General features: G+C 39.0%; 1 protein-coding gene across 1 annotated transcript in view; it reads left to right on the top strand.

The window, feature by feature from the left end:
• The window catches only part of LOC127455157 (ryanodine receptor 3-like), a 201,482-nt gene that overhangs the window by 176,133 nt on the left and 6,303 nt on the right, over window positions 1–19,046 (top strand). The window contains exons 85-98 of the mRNA XM_051722783.1: window positions 1,086–1,166; window positions 1,259–1,347; window positions 1,466–1,594; window positions 4,778–4,882; window positions 5,348–5,429; window positions 8,604–9,919; window positions 13,814–13,872; window positions 13,961–14,138; window positions 14,540–14,626; window positions 14,994–15,179; window positions 15,294–15,424; window positions 17,201–17,243; window positions 17,510–17,637; window positions 19,013–19,046. The exon at window positions 19,013–19,046 is cut by the window's right edge and continues 27 nt beyond it. Of these exons, the coding sequence (XP_051578743.1) occupies window positions 1,086–1,166; window positions 1,259–1,347; window positions 1,466–1,594; window positions 4,778–4,882; window positions 5,348–5,429; window positions 8,604–9,919; window positions 13,814–13,872; window positions 13,961–14,138; window positions 14,540–14,626; window positions 14,994–15,179; window positions 15,294–15,424; window positions 17,201–17,243; window positions 17,510–17,637; window positions 19,013–19,046 (2,648 nt within the window). The remainder of the gene's footprint in view (window positions 1–1,085; window positions 1,167–1,258; window positions 1,348–1,465; window positions 1,595–4,777; window positions 4,883–5,347; window positions 5,430–8,603; window positions 9,920–13,813; window positions 13,873–13,960; window positions 14,139–14,539; window positions 14,627–14,993; window positions 15,180–15,293; window positions 15,425–17,200; window positions 17,244–17,509; window positions 17,638–19,012) is intronic.

Consider the following 19,046-nt stretch of genomic DNA (forward strand, 5'->3'; position numbering starts at 1 on the left):
TCAGTTTTGGTCATAATGTCTACATGCATTGGAAAGTAGAACTTCTGGCTTTCAAACGATATCTATTTTGTGTTGGTCAAGCCTTAGTAATTAATATATTGACAATTATTATTTTTTCTCATGGGCCCATCCGAGCTTAAAGGGTTAATAAATAAGAAATTGAGAAAATCAATAGTTTTTAAATATTTAATGTTGCTTTGTAGCCTAAAAGACATCATTGGTGAGGTAAACACATGTGTAAAATCCCTACGCTGCTCAGTTGGACCTGTCATTGCAAAGACAGTCTTTGCATATAAACAGATTGCCCGGTAATCATTAGCTGATGATTCTAGCCTGGTTTCAGTGTGAGTGTGGCTCGAGCCATGACAGAACCACCCGTGCCAACGATATGCTCTGTTCTAATCTACAGTATCTCTGGAACGCTCCCTCGATAGCGCAGCGCAGACCACAAAACTGATGCGATCCATTTGAATTCTAGTGAGAATGTTCATGTTTAGAGCGCTGTAGAGGAAGTCAAACTTCTCAAACTGTTACACTGCCCTGACATTATAAACAGCACTGAGGAAAAGAGACAACACAGTGCCATGTGCCATTTTCATATTACATATCCTCACCGTTACTAAAATGTATCACAATTTTACAATAGAAATAATAACTTGTATTTTCACGAAAATGTTTTTAAACTTTTATTACAAATGTGACAGTTGTAGTTTAAGTTTCCAAATGTTTTTAGGCTACTTTTTTCTCATAAAACATTGCTAGAATAATATTTTTTAGAAAGACTTGCTACATTGGCCTAACCATGTTAATAAGGAGCAATGCATGGTCTTAACTTTGCTTATAAAGCATTGCACTATAAATATAAGTACATGAAGTCTGGACCTCAAAAAGATAAGCTTTATAGTGGGTTTCTTTACCAATATTTCCTGTTTATTAATACGTTTCTGATTTTATGAGTGTCTAGTAGATCACAGATGGCTGTAGAGGTCTGTAGTGACACCACTGATCGTATCTTTGAAAGAAATCTACTTTCTTCTTCCCACAAACTGAGAATAAAGGTTGAAATATTTCTTCTGTCCCTGAAGGTTCTAAAGTTCTTCAGAATGACGAGTTCACCAAAGATCTGTTCAGGTTTCTGCAGCTCTTGTGTGAGGGTCACAATAACGGTAAGAACAGAAGACCACACACACACACACACACATACATAAGCACACAGTCTGAATCACACAGGACTGCTCGTGTTTCATGTGTCTATTAGATTTCCAGAACTTTCTGAGAACACAGACCGGAAACACGACCACGGTGAATATCATCATCAGCACCGTGGACTATCTGCTCCGACTGCAGGTCAACACACACATATTCTTATTTATCATCTAGCTTCACAACCCTTAATTATTGAAAAGTTATCAGTAAGGTGTATTTTATTGGCATGAATTTGATGTCTGTGTCGTCGTGTTTGCAGGAGTCCATCAGTGATTTTTACTGGTATTACTCTGGTAAAGATGTCATGGATGAAGCCGGTCAGCGTAATTTCTCTAAAGCTCTCGCTGTGGCCAAACAGATCTTCAACTCACTCACTGAATACATTCAGGTAACACAGAGACGTTTATTACACGGACTGCCATCACAGCTTCAAACCACATTTTCTGATGTGAGCTGAGTAGAAAAAGTGTCATTTTTTTGGTGTGTTAAAATGAAGATGAGAATTGTATTGTTTCAGTCACAGAAAAGATCTTAACGTTCACACACAGGGCTCATTCTATAATTTAGGGTACATTCAATGTCCATTGATGATATTTACAGTGCATCCGGAAAGTATTCACAGCGCTTCACTTTTTCCACATTTTGTTATGTTACAGCCTTATTCCACAATGGATTAAATTCATTATTTTCCTCAAAATTCTACAAACAATACCCCATAATGACAACGTGAAAGAAGTTTGTTTGAAATCTTTGCAAATTTATTAAAAATAAAAAACGAAAAAAATCACATGTACATAAGTATTCACAGCCTTTGCTGTGACACTCAAAATTGAGCTCAGGTGCATCCTGTTTCCACTGATCATCCTTGAGATGTTTCTACAACTTGATTGGAGTCCACCTGTGGTAAATTCAGTTGATTGGACATGATTTGGAAAGGCACACACCTGTCTATATAAGGTCCCACAGTTAACAGTGCATGTCAGAGCACAAACCAAGCCATGAAGTCCAAGGAATTGTCTGTAGACCTCCGAGACAGGATTGTATCAAGGCACAGATCTGGGGAAGGGTACAGAAAAATTTCTGCAGCATTGAAGGTCCCAATGAGCACAGTGGCCTCCATCATCCATAAATGGAAGAAGTTTGGAACCACCAGGACTCTTCCTACAGCTGGCCGCCCGGCCAAACTGAGCGATCGGGGGAGAAGGGCCTTAGTCAGGGAGGTGACCAAGAACCCGATGGTCACTCTGACAGAGCTCCAGCGTTTCTCTGTGGAGAGAGGAGAACCTTCCAGAAGAACAACCATCTCTGCAGCACTCCACCAATCAGGCCTGTATGGTAGAGTGGCCAGACGGAAGCCACTCCTCTGTAAAAGGCACATGACAGCCTGCCTGGAGTTTACCAAAAGGCACCTGAAGGACTCTCAGACCATGAAAAACAAAGATTGAACTCTTTGTCCTGAATGGCAAGCGTCATGTCTGGAGGAAACCAGGCACCGCTCATCACCTGGCCAATACCATCCCTACAGTGAAGCATGGTGGTGGCAGCATCATGCTGTGGGGATGTTTTTCAGCGGCAGGAACTGGGAGACTAGTCAGGATCGAGGGAAAGATGAATGCAGCAATGTACAGAGACATCCTTGATGAAAACCTGCTCCAGAGCGCTCTGGACCTCAGACTGGGGCGAAGGTTCATCTTCCAACAGGACAACGACCCTAAGCACACAGCCAAGATAACAAAGGAGTGGCTCCGGGACAACTCTGTGAATGTCCTTGAGTGGCCCAGCCAGAGCCCAGACTTGAACCCAATTGAACATCTCTGGAGAGATCTGAAAATGGCTGTGCACCGACGCTCCCCATCCAACCTGATGGAGCTTGAGAGGTCCTGCAAAGAAGAATGAGAGAAACTGCCCAAAAATAGGTGTGCCAAGCTTGTAGCATCGTACTCAAAAAGACTTGAGGCTGTAATTGGTGCCAAAGGTGCTTCAACAAAGTATTGAGCAAAGGCTGTGAATACTTATGTACATGTGATTTCTTTCATTTTTTATTTTTAATAAATTTGCAAAGATTTCAAACAAACTTCTTTCACGTTGTCATTATGGGGTATTGTTTGTAGAATTTTGAGGAAAATAATGAATTTAATCCATATTGGAATAAGGCTGTAACATAACAAAATGTGGAAAAAGTGAAGCGCTGTGAATACTTTCCAGATGCACTGTATATACTTTCTAACCATTTTCTTCAGAAATATCCCATTTATCCATTAAGGGAAAGCATGTTATAATATCACACAAATATTTTGTGCACCCCATGTTTCATTTTGTTTGAAATTGCCATGATGTTTCTTAATTGGCAGTTTTTGCATTGTCCGTTTTTTGAAGTGAGTTCAAAAATAATTAATAAAAATGTTGAAGTCAATATGATCTATATTTTATTTATTTTAAGTGGTAAACACTTCCGAAAATTTGTATTTTTTAGACTGAGTTTGACATTTGAATAAAGAACATCTTATTTTACTCTGTCCACAAAAGTTCTGTCAACTATGTTACTAAACAAACACCCCTGCAACTAAAAAATGGTGTCTCCCAAAACGATGTGACCAGCATCATGTAAACAAACACCCCCTGCAACTAAAAATGGTGTCTCCCAAAACCATGTGACCAGCATCATGCGATTACATTTTCCTCTGTGGGGGAAATGGCATATTGTCAAGGAGTATATTAATTGACTGTCAACTATGTTACTAAACAAACACCCCCTGCAAACTAAAAATGGTGTTTCCCAAAACCATGTGACCAGCATCACTGCGGGTGTGTGTGTGCCCTCATGCATGCGTGTGAATCATGATGATTAGGGATTAAGTGATATTTAATTAATTTTACAAAATTAACAAAATATTGTTCCTTTGCAAGTGAAAACAGAGATCTTCTTATGTAAATGGTGTCATTGTATTTTGTAAAAAAAATAAATAAATAAATAAAAAAAAGCAGGTTAAATCTTTTTCAGTTGTTAATTTCGCTGTTAGCTATGTTACAGCTGATTTGTTTGTTTTTTTACATTTCAAATAACAAAAATGCTGCTTCTGATATCCTTCAAGTGTCAGAGTTTTGCATAACATCTCTTAAAACTTCCAAAACTATATTTAAGGCAGATTCATGATAAAAAAACAAACAATTAACTGTCACTAGTGACCGTGCTGAAAATATCACATTTAAAAGCATTACTGCGCATATAGCAGAACAAACGAAAGAGCTCTTAATTATGTGTGTTACTTAAAGTGTAGCATTTAATCAGTGTCTGTAATGACATACAGATTGTCTGTAACATAGTTGACAAACTCACTATGGAAAACATCTTTTCCCTTATTATATCAAAAAGGTGTTTAATTCTTAAGCTTTGCAACTAGCAGATATGTTACACTGAATAAATATATTAACTTAAACCAATAGTTGTTTTATTGAGAAAACACTTTGTTTTTGTACTTTTTTGTTGACATGAAATATTCCCCCAAGATTGTTCTTATAAACTATATAAAGCAACTATAAAACATCAACTCTCTGTCTGTCTCTCTGTCAGGGTCCGTGTATTGGGAATCAGCAGAGTTTAGCTCACAGTAGACTCTGGGATGCAGTTGTTGGATTTCTGCATGTTTTTGCCAACATGCAAATGAAGCTGTCACAGGTACTAACATAGTATCAATATGATACATGTCTAATAAATCATGGTGATATCATGATACTATTGTTTCATTGCCACAGCTGATGTGAGTTGTCTCAGTGAACACTAGATGTCTCTCACATCACAATCTCCAACTTCATCAACGTGTCTTATAAACTGTGAGACCCAAGACAGTCTCATCTGAGCTGAGAGTGAGATTAAATGTCTAGCTGATGGAGTTTGACAGGTTCATTTAGCTGATGAAAGCTCCTCTCAGATCTGCAGTGTGATGTGAAAGCCTTCAAAGGCATCTGTAAAATCAGCGCTTGATAAACTGTGCTGTGTTTGTTGAGGAAAGACCTCCTTGATCTTCCTCTCAGCATTATAACTCCTCTTCATCACAGTATTCTCCAGAGTTTAACCTCACGCTGAGAGAACAGAGGAGGAGAGTTTGTGTCTCACAGATCTTTCTCTTGGTTTCTCCTGCAGGACTCCAGTCAGATCGAGCTGTTGAAGGAGTTGATGGATCTACAGAAGGACATGATCGTCATGATGCTTTCTCTGCTGGAAGGTGCTGATAGACCTTCTGACTTGATGAAGAATGTTCAAAATATGTCACAGGCTTCCGTTGTTGTATTTTTATGCACATTTTGGGATATTGCATAAAAAATGCTGCATGGAAACTCCAAGATGCTAATAAAATCTCTTGTACTGATTATATTATTATATAAAGACATTAAAAAGACCTCTTTAAGTGTTAGAAACAACATGACTAAGTCCTTCGATAGCCACTGAATATTGCAAAAACATTTCAGAATCGGTGTCGTACCACAGAGTGATAGTATAGTAATAAAATCAATTTTAAATGGTCTTTACAACGTGTTCTAACCAGGCACTACGCAGCAAAGCAGTTTGTTTTCTGACTCTGTGCTTGGTAGCTCCACCCATAGTGAAATCTTATCGGTCCAGAATCCCACTCCACATAACTGGATATCTAACATTAAGGGCTCTATTTTCGTGGCTGCGCTAGAAGCATAACGTGCAATGACCATGTGCAACATCTTATCTAATTTCCATGAGAGCGCTAATTCTGAGCACAATTTTAGTGCAAGCATAAAGCGCAGGTGGGAGTGTTTGTGCTATCTGTGGGTGATTGCGTGCAAACTGTGGGTGTATTGTATGTTAATTAAGCTAATTTCCTGAGAAATAGGTCATTGCACTAAGATGTTTCAGACCATGTTTGTTTCCAGCGCAAAGTCTAAATTCAGTTCCTGCATTTGCAGTTTAGAGATTCCACCAGCAGGTGGTGATAAAGTTCATGTCCAAACTCTGAAAATACAGTGAAACATGAAATTATGTCCATGACAATCACTGTTGTAGCCGTTTTATGAAACAAAAATTTGTGTTAAACTTTCTAGAGGTCATGGTTTATTTTTTTTTATTTTTATTATTATTTATATTTACAATTGTATTTATGATCGAATTTGTATTGGTATCTTTCCATCTGTTGTCGTAGAGTGATTTTGTGGAAGAAGTTGGAAAGGGTAAAATGTTAAAATTTGGGGAGGCATTTTCTTTTCTCCCTAATTTGGAATGCCCAATTCCCAATGCGCTCTAAGTCCTCGTGGTGGCATAGTGACTCGCCTCAATCCGGGTGGTGGAGGACGAATCTCAGTTGCCTCCGCATCTGAGACTGTCAATCCGCGCATCTTATCACGTGACTTGTTGATACATAGCATGTATGGAGGCTTCACGCTATTCTCCGTATTCATCCATGCACAACTCACCACGCTCCCCACCGAGAGCGAGAACCACATTATAGCGACCACAAGGAGGTTACCCCATGTGACTCTACCCTCCCTAGCAACCGGGCCAATTTGGTTGCTTAGGAGACCTGGCTGGAGTCACTCAGCACGCGCTGGATTCAAACTCCAGGGGTGGTAGTCAACGTCTTTACTCACTGAGCTACCCAGGCCCCCCAAAATTTTGGGAGGTATGATTTTTTTTAACACTTCGTAATGCACAAAAGAACATAAGTCCATATTTCAATTCATCTAATTAATTGTGTACAGCCCTTTTACACTACCATACTTAGAACTGTGAATATGCTGTCTTTATTTATATCGCTGGTGCTTGACAGGCAATGGACTATATAACAGGATGCAGATGGTGCAATAACCGGAGAAGAACCTCCAAATTAAATTGCACTTGATCCAGCCCATTAGCGCTTTGCACGTGCACTTTGGTCAAACCCACTTGCGCCTAGACTTAGTGTATGCTTGCATGAAAATACCAAAACTTAATGGCCATGCCCCCTGACGATGTATCACATAGCGCTGCGCTTAGCACTTGGCGCTCTTAAAATACGGCCCCAAATGCTGTATGTTATGATTGGCTGTGGTTATGTCACATGACACAGCAGTTTTGGAGACAAATTACTTACCGCACCTGGTTACAACATGGGTGGGTATTAGCAGTGTTAGGTAAGTTACTTTTAAAAGTAATCCACTACAAATTACGAATTAAAAATGGCGAAATTTTAATCAGATTACTGACTTATTACTTTATAAAAAGTAATCACATTACTAATTACTTGTCAGTTACTTTCTAAAAACACTATTCACAGTAAGGTTTTTGTTTTCCTGCTCAACGAATTCAAAATAATGTATATAATACTTATATATAATTCATTGTCACGCTCAAGTCATACACTCAGAACCACACATTTCTCCCTTTCAGTGACTCATTAGGGTCACAGACAGATGTACATATGAACATAATTCATGTTTTACATGCATTTTACATAATATTATTTTAGAAAAATGTGTAACCTAATTAATGTACTTAAAACGAATTAACTTAAAGGATAGTTCACCCAAAAATGATAATTCTGTCATGAATTAATCACCTTTAAGCCATCCCAGATGTGTATGTCTTTCCTTCTTCAGCAGAACCGAAATAAATGTTATAAGCACATTTCAGCTCAGTTCGTCCATACAATGCAAGTGAATGTGTGCCGTGAGTCTGCTGGCTGTTTGACGGTGCAAAAGGCACATTTAGGCAGCATAAAAGTAATCCACACAAACTTTAAATCGTTGCTTCCGCCCATCACTGTATTGCTGTTTGAAATTACCTACAGTAACTGTCACGTGACATTCATTCCTCTGTTGTATACAAAGCGTGCATTTCCAACTTCTCGTGTGAACATGCCATCACCCTTACGTCACGCGACAGCTCCGTGATGGTTCGACTGGTAGCAGGAAGCGTTGTCTTAAAAGTTAAAGTTTTAATTATCGATTAAGTATCGATATATTTTTTTTCACAAACCTATCGATTTTCTTCAGAAGACATTCATTGATCGAATGTGGATTACTTTTATGCTGCTTAAATATGCCTTTTGGACCGTCAGACGGCCAGCAGCGTCATGGCACCCATTCGCTGGACAAACTGAGCTGAAATGTGCTTATAAAAATCTTAATTTTGGTTCTGCTGAAGAAGGAAAGACATACACATCTGGGATGGCTTAAAGGTGAGTAAATCATGAGAGGATTATAATTTTTGGATGAACTAATCCTTTAATTGAAAGTCAGTAACTGTAATCTGATTACAAGAAGTTACACTACTTTTTGTAGTAAAAAGTAATTAGATTGCAGAAATTATTTACTTTGTTATTAGATTATACCCAACACATGGTTATAGTGGAAAGTTACGAATAATGGACACTTACTGTGTTTTTCTTTCAAAGGAAATGTTGTTAACGGGACTATCGGCAAACAGATGGTGGATACTCTAGTGGAGTCCTCCAACAATGTTGAGATGATCCTGAAGTTCTTTGACATGTTCCTAAAACTGAAAGATCTAACCACCTCTGAAAACTTCAAAGAACACGATCCCGACAGGAAAGGAGTTATCTCCAAGAAAGAGTTCCAGAAGTCCATGGAGAACCAGAAACAGTACTCACAATCTGAGATTGAGTTTCTGCTGTCCTGCGCTGAGGCCGACGAGAATGACATGTTCAATTATGAGGAGTTTGTGAAACGCTTCCACGAACCCGCGAAGGACATCGGCTTCAACGTGGCGGTTCTGCTCACCAACCTATCAGAGCACATGCCTCACGATTCCCGTCTCGCCACCTTCCTGAACTTAGCAGAGAGCGTCCTGAACTACTTTGAGCCCTTCCTGGGCCGCATCGAGATCATTGGCGGCGCGAAGAGAATCGAGCGAGTCTACTTTGAGATCAGCGAGTCCAGCAGAACCCAATGGGAGAAACCGCAGGTCAAAGAGTCCAAACGGCAGTTCATCTTTGATGTCGTCAACGAGGGCGGAGAATCCGAGAAGATGGAGCTGTTTGTGAACTTCTGCGAGGACACCATCTTTGAGATGCAGTTGGCGTCTCTGATCTCTGAGCCGGATGCTGCCGAGAGACCTGAGGATGATGAAGATGAAGATGCTCAGAGTGTGGCTGAGAATCTAGAGGAGGAAGAGGAAGATGGTGCACTGGAGTCTTCCTCAGCATTCACTCTGGCCTGTGTCTCCATGAGGAAGAGTCTGGCCAACCTCCGGCAGATGTTGACCCTCAAGAGCATGAAGAGGCAGTACAGGAGGTTGAGGAAGATGAGCGTGAGGGAAATGATACGAGGGTTTTTCTACTTTTTCTGGATGATCTTCACCGGTATGTTCCGCTTCTTCTACAACCTGATGTGGGGGTTCTTCCACATCCTGTGGTCCACCTTGTTTGGTGGAGGTCTCGTGGAAGGAGCTAAAAACATGAAGGTGACGGATATTCTGGGCAACATGCCTGATCCCACACAGTTTGGGATCCATGGAGACGTTCTGGAGATTGAGAAGCTGGAATACTGTGACATGTCTTCAGTAGCCGAGCTCAGACATATCGCAGCCGGAGAGCAGACTGAGATGGACCTCATGTCAGAACTCATGAACATTCATCCCAGGAGAGAAGGAGGCAAACACGGGATGGAGCCGGGTCTCGGAGACGTGTCAGAGGTGGTTGGAGAGGACACTCCTTCTTTAGCCAGCGCTGTACATCAGAAGAAAGCTCAGGTCAATATACTGTACATCATATAATGCACGATGACATCATATTAATTGTGAAACTGCTGCATGAAGTCTGCTGTGTGTGTTATTAATTCTGATTGGACAAGACACATAATAACATGATGTGCCAATTAATTAATCAAATTAATCGTAAGTAATCGCATATCAGTATTTACTGAGAAAGGCCCCCAAATTAAGGTAATTTATAATATTTAGGGTTAGGGTTATTTAAATATAATTTATAATAAATATTATAATTTGGATAATTCAAATGCATCATATACATATAAATAAGTAACACGTTTAGATAACACAAAAAGTGCCTTTAAAGTCAAAATGTTTTTATTATTGTTATTTCCATTTCATTGAACATAACCCTATTATTGGCCTACTTTCCTCTGGTCTATTTTCAACTGCTGGTCTATGTACTCATGCATCAGACGGACATTTTGGAGTGTCTCATTTTGGTTGTGCCGTGTCTCACTAGTTTTCAGTGTCTCTAGTCATAAAAACTGTGTTTTTAGCTCAATATGTAAAGTTAAGCATAGTTTGAAACTTTGAAAATTACGTCTTGAGATCCCAGCTCAGTCCAGCTGTCTTCGAGCACAAAAGCGTGTCTGTGAAAGGCTATGCTGCCTGGTCATTGGTTTGACGAGGCGTGTTGTTTGTACAGCTGGAGTTGCACTTACTGCCCCCTACTGCATCAACAAGGGACATCAAGCTTGAATTGCTCCGATGGTAGTAACATTCCTTATAACGGAATTTACGTACAGGTCGGGGGCACGATTAATTGCATTCATTTTTTTTTATGCATTATTTTTCATATAAGTAATCGTACAAAATTAACATGTTAAATCGACTGCCCTAATAATAATATTGACATTTTTACCTGCGATATCAGCCCCATTTTCAGCAGTCATTACTCTAGAAAACACATCATCTTTAAGAAATAATTTTAATGTGCTAGTTTGGTACTCAAGAAACATTTCTTATTATTAGAACAGTTAAAAACGGTTGTGCTATTTAAAAGAAATTAAAACATCGCAATACAGTGTCATTTTAGACTTGCAAGTAGAATTTCAGCTTTAAAATGGCTAAACAGAAGAACATTTCTCTAGAAACAGTCTATGGTTCTTTTGAGAAAGGAGGGTGTAACACATAAAGGACGGGCAAGGAGGAGGCGGGAACCGGCTGAACAGTAAACATAAAGTTTAATGGTAAACTTAAAACCAACATAAACAAACGTGCAGCGCGGCCACATGTGTCTCTCTCTCTCGAACCGGCACCTCCGGCCACCCCTTTTCTCGCTCTCCCGCTGATCAGCTGATTCAACACCGGCCGTGCTCCATCACAGCCCGGCCATGCCCTCCTCCTCGTCACACTCCTCCCCCGCCCGATTCAAGCCATGGCGCCACTGGTCTGACTAACTTCCCCCCTCCCCCCCATCTCTGGGGGGAGACGCTGCCTTTCCAGCCGTTCTGTCAGCCGGTGGCCCACCCTGCCTCCTGTGAACCTGGGGGGAGAGACGCGGGGAGGCGTGGAGAGAGGGAAAGGGTGAGCAGAGACACACAGAGAGAGAGAGAGAGAAGAACTTGCTCGCCAGCTCCCGGACGTGCTGTCTCCCGGTCCTCAACCGCTCCTCCGCCCTCTGGTGGACACCAGCTCGCTCCTCCCCCGGCGGATGGCAGCGAGTCCTCCGGCCCCTGGCAGATGGAACTGCTCCTCCCCTTCTCGGCAGCCGACAGTGACCCCTCCGTCCCCAGGCATACAGCTGCTGCTGCTGCTCCCCTGGCGGATGGCAGCAGCGAGGACTCCGCAACAGTGCATCCCTCCTCCCTCCCGGATTTCGGCACCACTGTAACAGTTAAAGGACAGGCAGGGGAGGAGTCGGGAATCGGCTGAACAGTAAACATAAAGTTTAATGATAAACTTAAAACCAACATAAACAAATGTGCAGTGCGGGCGCGTGCGTCTCTCTCTCTCGAACCGGCGCCTCCAGCCGCCCCTTTTCTCGCTCTCCCGCTGATCAGCTGATTCAGCGCCGGCCGTGCTCCATCACGGCCGGCCACGCCCTCCTCCTCGTTACAGTGGGCTATTCCATGAACAACTGTCTTGAAAGAAGAAATCAAACTGGATTTAAGCAGAATAGAGAGAGATAATGCACAACAACAATGCAAGTCCATCAGTCTCTAGTTTGAGCAACAGACTCCTCACAGCTCCTAAACTGGCAGTTTTAATGACCAGTACATGACAAACACCGGTTCCATCTGGAACAGTAAAGAGAAGAGACTCTGGAATGTTGGCATTTTAGACAGTTTCAAAGAAAAAGCCACATCTGAACTTCAAAGATTTAGTGGTAAATTGATTGTGTGAAAGTAGTTTGGGTCATTCTGTGTCAACTCATCCAGAGGTCCCCAGCTCAAAATTGTGATTGTGATTTTGTTTTTTGTTTTTTCTGGTGAAAGAAATACATAAATGAAGTTTAAAGCCAAAATATTAAATTCCATGGATGAATATTTATTGAGTAATCCACTATTTTGTAGACTGGGGTCAAAATGGCAATTTTCACCTATGATTTTGGAGCAAAACCACAGATAAAAAAATAACCTTAGAAAGGTGTCAGTGTCATTATTTTATTTTTACACAGAGATTGGTAGATCTATTACTAAAATCAGTTGACTTCAGCAGTCCTTGATGCATTATATGCCAATGGTGACAGTTCAAAAATGGGAAAAAACACTTATCATGTTCTTTTTCCAAAGTTGGCGTGCCTGTAACTCAAAAAGAGGGAAAGATAGCTTAATATCCTTTTGGAATCGGGTTCAGAACAAAAAAACATTTTTATATCTTCATTTTTAAGGCCCTATATGGTTCAGTTCCAGAGATATGGGGATCTCAATGTGGCTCCATGAGTTAATTGTTAAATTGTACACATTTCCAGTGGTCTGAAGTACAAATAATGTTGAAACTAGAACTGTATATTGTTTCTCTCCATCAAAACAATTGCATAGAAAATACCAATTTTTAACAATGTCTGAGTGACAAAAATACACTGAAATGGTCAAGTTGAATAAATAAAGGTACATTTCTAGTTTCAGCATTATTTGTTCTTCAGAATTTCCTCTTTAAATACAATAAGTATCAGCTTTATACAAAGTGACCCACATTTGGTTTTCGACCATTGAAAATGGGTAAAATTCAACAGTTTTGCACATGGAGCCACATTGAGAGCCCCATATCTCTGGTACTGAACCATATTATAAATGGAAATAGCAAAAGAAAAGTATTAAGATATCTTTAATGCTTCTTGAGTTACAGGCACGCCAACTTTGGAAAAAGAACACGAAAAGTGCTTTTTCCCATTTTTGGACTCACACCATTGGCATATAATGCAACAAGGATTGCTGAAGTCAACTGATTTTAGTAATAGATCTACCAATCTCTGTGTAAAAATAAAATAATGACACTGACACCTTTCTAAGGGTATTTTTTTATCTGTGGTTTTGCTCCAAAATCATAGGTGAAAATAGCCATTTTGACCCCCCTCTACAAAATAGTGGATTACTCAATAAATATTCATCCATGGAATTTAATATTTTGGCTTTAATCTTCATTTATGTATTTCTTTCACCAGAAATAAAAAAATAAATACAATAAAAATCACTATTTTGAGCTGGGGACCTCTGGTTGAGTTGACACGGAATGACCCATTTGTCATGCCAGAACACGTCCTGGTAAAATCACTGTAACACACGGCCTCTTGTGGCTTATTGCTTTATTTAATCAATTTGGGTTTGCAAAAAGTATATAAATTGAGTCTAGATAATTTGACTTTGGGAAAGATAAAAATGCTGTTTTTGTATATAAGAGTGGATGACTGTTGTCTTTTGTTCTGTGCAGGAAGCGGCCACTAAACAAGCATCCGAGACTGAAACTAAATGTGAATCCGAGAAGGCAGAGTATGTGTGTGTTGTTTGTGGTTTATGATTGTTGAGGTCATTTTCACCAGATTCACTCTCACTACATTAAGCATGTTTAATTCTCCAGTATGGAGGATGGAGAGAAGAAAGACCAGGACAAGAGTAAAGAGGAAGTGCTCAAAGACCCGCTGTCAAAGGAAGACAAGAAGCCAATGAAGAAAAGACGTGGACAGAGGAAAGAGCCGGCCGAGGCGTTCATGGCATCATTTTTCGCCGGTCTGGATGTCTATCAGACTAAAATGCTGGTGAGCAGCTGCACTGATGTTTCAACAAGATTTATAACATCAGTAAACAAATGATCAGAAATCATATCACAGTGTAAAATCCTTTTGATTTAAAGACTTACTGTATGTGGAATGTGGAAAATAGTGTTGATTTTGCAGTGACATCTAGTAAGTTTGGATTGAAAACTTTGTTTACTGATCATTTTTGCATGTTCAGTGATGGTGTGACTCATGTGAATGTCGTGTCTGTTCGGTCCATCAGACTGATAATGAGCTGTGAGAGATCTGAAGAGATGTGTTTATACACCACTGGAGAATCATGAGTGTGTTCTGTGAGGTCCTCCTCTGATCCCAGTGACACTTACAAAGTATATATAACTCCAGACGTCCTGTGTGTGTGTGTGTGTGTGTTTGTTTTACAGAATTATCTGGCCAGAAACTTTTACAACCTGCGTTTCCTCGCTCTGTTTGTGGCGTTTGCCATCAACTTCATCCTGCTCTTCTACAAGGTGATTCAACAGTTTATAAAATGTCTGTTTGAGATTGAAGTTTCATGTGCATTCAACATATAAGAGATAATGTACAATGATCCAGTCATTTAGCATGTTTACATACACCATGTATGCTTAATAATCCAACAACGTGGTCATGTAAATGGCTACGGATGGTAAGGACACACTTCGATTTTTCCCCATCACAGATTTTGCGCTGTATATAAACACTGTTCTTACTATCTTCTCCAATGTGTACAAGTGTTCTGTGCATGACTTTACGTTTTGACATTTTGACGTATTTCAAATCTTATGTAAATGCAGATGTTTTGAATACGCTGATTTTTGGTAGTTAAATACATTAGTTACATTGGTGTGTTTGAAGGTGACCGGTGAGGACTCTGATGATCTGGACCCGTGGACTCGTCGAGAGGAAGATGATGATGAAGGCGTTGTGGAGTATTTTGTTCTTCAGGAGAGCACCGGTTACATGGCACCGACTCTCCGATTCCTCGCCGTCATGCACACGCTCATCTCGTTCCTCTGTGTGGTGGGATATTATTATCTGAAGGTACTTCACAACACACCAGTGTTCACTATACACAAACCCGTGAGCACACTGTCATGTGGATGACTTCATCATGTGTTACAAACAAATGAATCAGCACAATGTTTTACTGTCCAGGTGCCTTTGGTGGTTTTTAAGCGTGAGAAGGAAATCGCTCGTAAGCTGGAGTTTGATGGTTTGTACATCACTGAACAACCGTCTGATGATGACATTAAAGGACAGTGGGACAGACTCGTCATCAACACACCGTGAGTCTGACAACAACAAAACCATCAGATTATAAAGAATGAAAAGAATCATCAGAGCTTCAGTTTCAGTTGACACGCATAAAACATGAAACAATACAATGCATATGAATAAGATAACTTACACTTCTTTGTGAATCAGGACCTAGCTCTAAAAGTATAGATGGGTATATACAATATACAAACAATATTATGGACAATAAACCAGTCGCTTTTCCAGTTACAAGCTACATTTTCCAGCGAGTAGCACTGTAGCATCACAAAACGCCACAATCGAGCCAAGGGAGTAATCAAACACATTCACCTAAACTGTCCTCTCTCTGTCATATGTAACGCTGTGAAAAACCCAATAATTAAGTGAATAGGTTCTTTCGGACTGTAAATGTAAATGTTCACATAAATGATTCACTGATTCATTTGAGCCCGTGCAGCTTTAAAGGGACTGAAGGTTGCATAAACTAGTTAAATAAATGACTCCCTTATATCTAGCATTTGAACTTCAATTCATTTTACTGAACCAGTTTGTTCGGACGGTTCATGTAAATGTTCACATAAATGATTCACTGATTCATTTGAGCCCGTGCAGCTTTAAAGGGACTGAAGGTTGCATAACTGGTTAAATAAACGACTCCCTTATATCTAGCATTTGAACTTCAATTCATTTTACTGAACCAGTTTGTTCGGACGGTTCATGTAAATGTTCACATAAATGATTCACTGATTCACTTGAGCCCGTGCAGTCTTAAAGGGACTGATAGTTGCATAAACTGGTTAAATAAATGACTCCCTTATATCTAGCATTTGAACTTCAATTAATTTTACTGAACCAGTTTGTTTGGATGGTTCATGTAAATGTTCACATAAATGATTCACTGATTCATTTGAGCCCATGCAGCTTTAAAGGGACTGAAGGTTGCATAAACTAGTTAAATAAATGACTCCCTTATATCTAGCATTTAAGCTTCAATTCATTTTACTGAACCAGTTTGTTCAGATGGTTCATGTAAATGTTCACATAAATGATTCACTGATTCTCTTGAACCCGTGCAGCTTTAAAGGGACTGAAGGTTGCATAAACTGGTTAAATAAATGACTCCCTTATATCTAGCATTTGAACTTCAATTCATTTTACTGAACCAGTTTGTTCGGACGGTTCATGTAAATGTTCACATAAATGATTCACTGATTCATTTGAGCCCATGCAGCCTTAAAGGGGCTGAAGGTTGCATAAACTAGTTAAATAAATGACTCCCTTATATCTAGCATTTGAACTTCAATTCATTTTACTGAACCAGTTTGTTCGGACGGTACATGTAAATGTTCACATAAATGATTCACTGATTCACTTGAGCCCGTGCAGTCTTAAAGGGACTGAAGGTTGCATAAACTGGTTAAATAAATTACTCCCTTATATCTAGCATTTGAAACTGTGTTTTCTAGTTTTATAAGTTTATATTTTGAATAAATGTACATGTTTAATTTAATGTTGGCAATCTTGTTGTGTAGTGTCACCCTGTAACTCTCAGGTGATAAAATGGAAAAATATTTTCTTAAATGTAGTATTTTTTTAAGCATCTTGTCATTTATATAACTCATTTTTTAAAAGAGCAGCTTGACTGTAGTTTATCAGCTTAAAGTTATGAGTAGTTTCCTCCCCAACACTGCAATACAGACAGATTATAAATGAATATTATTATTATTATTATTATTATTATTAACCATACTTCACATTCTCTTTCATGTGAGAAATTCTAATAAATTGTATTTTATGTTGTGCAGATCTTTCCCCAACAACTACTGGGACAAATTTGTCAAACGCAAGGCAAGTGAGAATTTTAAGGACTGAGATTGTATATTTTAGGATTCAGTCACACAGATTCAGAGCTGTTGTATTGTGATGATTACATTCAGACTGATGAATGTGATTTAAAAACAAAACCTGTGAAATGTGGTTGTGTTTTCATGTTCAGTGTTTGAATGAATCTCCAGAGCTGTAATGCGTGATCTGAGGTCAGTATCTCACAGGTCAAGTTTAAAGTGGTCAGATATTGATGCTGTGTGTGTGTGTGTGTGTGTGTCTTTCTGTAGGTCATAAATAAATATGGAGATCTTTACGGTGCCGAGCGGATCGCTGAACTGTTGGGTTTGGATAAAAGTGCTCTGGACTTCAACCCAACTGAAGAGACGGTCATTAAAGATGCTTCACTGCTCTCCTGGTTAGAAACATGAGGAATAATTGATAATTAAATAACATAAGAGAATGAATTAATTGTATCTATACACCTTTAAAAAACTGTATAACTATTGTATTATCCCTTTAAGCTCTGAAGGTGTTTTTAAAGATTTCCTGTTTCAGTGGCATACCCAAAATTAAAAGCTTATAACTCGACAAAAAAAAAAAAAAACAGGAGGGTCAAGTGTTTGGTATCACTGTAAAGAAAAGTTTTCAGATTTTTTAATGATATACATTATGATAACTTCAGAGATTCTCAGCTTAAGAAACTGCTGAGAAATCACAAAAACTTTACTGTTTCCCCCCTTATTGTTCTAATTTGACATTATATATATCTCTAGGTGTAAATAAAGTGTTGATACGACAAAGCAATCAAAAGTTATAGCATTAATAAAAACATAATTTATCATAGTGTCCAAAAACATCTCCAAACAAATAAAACATAATAATTGTACATAAGAACTAATTACACAAGCAAACACAACAATGACTAAAGGTTTGCATAGCATGCAGACATGATTTTAGTAATGAGATTTCACAGAATGAGTTTCATTCTGTGTCATTTGAGTCATCATTGAGTCTGTGTCATGTATTTGGCGCCATCTCCTGGTGGTCATATGTAACATTGTGCTTCATGTGGATTATCTAATGATCTATACATCTGATTATCTTGTGTGTGGACTCGTTTGAAAGATAATCACCTCCTCTAAATAATGGTATGTGATATTTTATATTCCGTTTATATTTCCTGAAGTTATAAGTGAAAATGCGGCATTTAAGCAACACTAACATAATTGTCAAAGACATATACTTAGCTATTACTCGCTATGTTTTTGACTGTGTGTAAAAAGAATAGGCTGGTTGTATTTTACTCTTTGAGAGCTTTCTAACAACATATGACACATGGATATTTGATCAGTTTGATGTTTTTACTGATTACAATAATATATACAGTGCAATTTGATTTATGAATGATCAAAACAGAACACTTCTGATTTATCTGTAAATTTCAAAGCACTTGTTCAGTTTTGGTCATAATGTCTACATGCATTGGAAAGTGGAGCTTCTAAACTTTCAAACGATACCTATTTTGTGTTGGTCAAGATTGGTTATTAATATTTAAAAAAATAAAATCCGAGCTTAAAGGGTTAAACAGTGTGTCAAGTTTCAGTCTCATTAATTTATGCAAATAAAAGACATATTAGAGATTATCCTAACTATTCGAATACCTTATAAATAACAGTGCGGCCCTCGAGGCTAAAAACCCCCGGGCTTTCCAAAGTTATGTACCCCTGCGTTAGAATGTTGAAAAACTATTGTAACAGATTTTGAATGCTGATATTCATTTTATTCATCAGGTTGAGTTCCATTGACACAAAGTATCACATCTGG

This window comes from Myxocyprinus asiaticus, chromosome 17, assembly GCF_019703515.2.
Source record: "Myxocyprinus asiaticus isolate MX2 ecotype Aquarium Trade chromosome 17, UBuf_Myxa_2, whole genome shotgun sequence".
Classification (NCBI taxonomy): Eukaryota; Metazoa; Chordata; class Actinopteri; order Cypriniformes; family Catostomidae; genus Myxocyprinus; species Myxocyprinus asiaticus.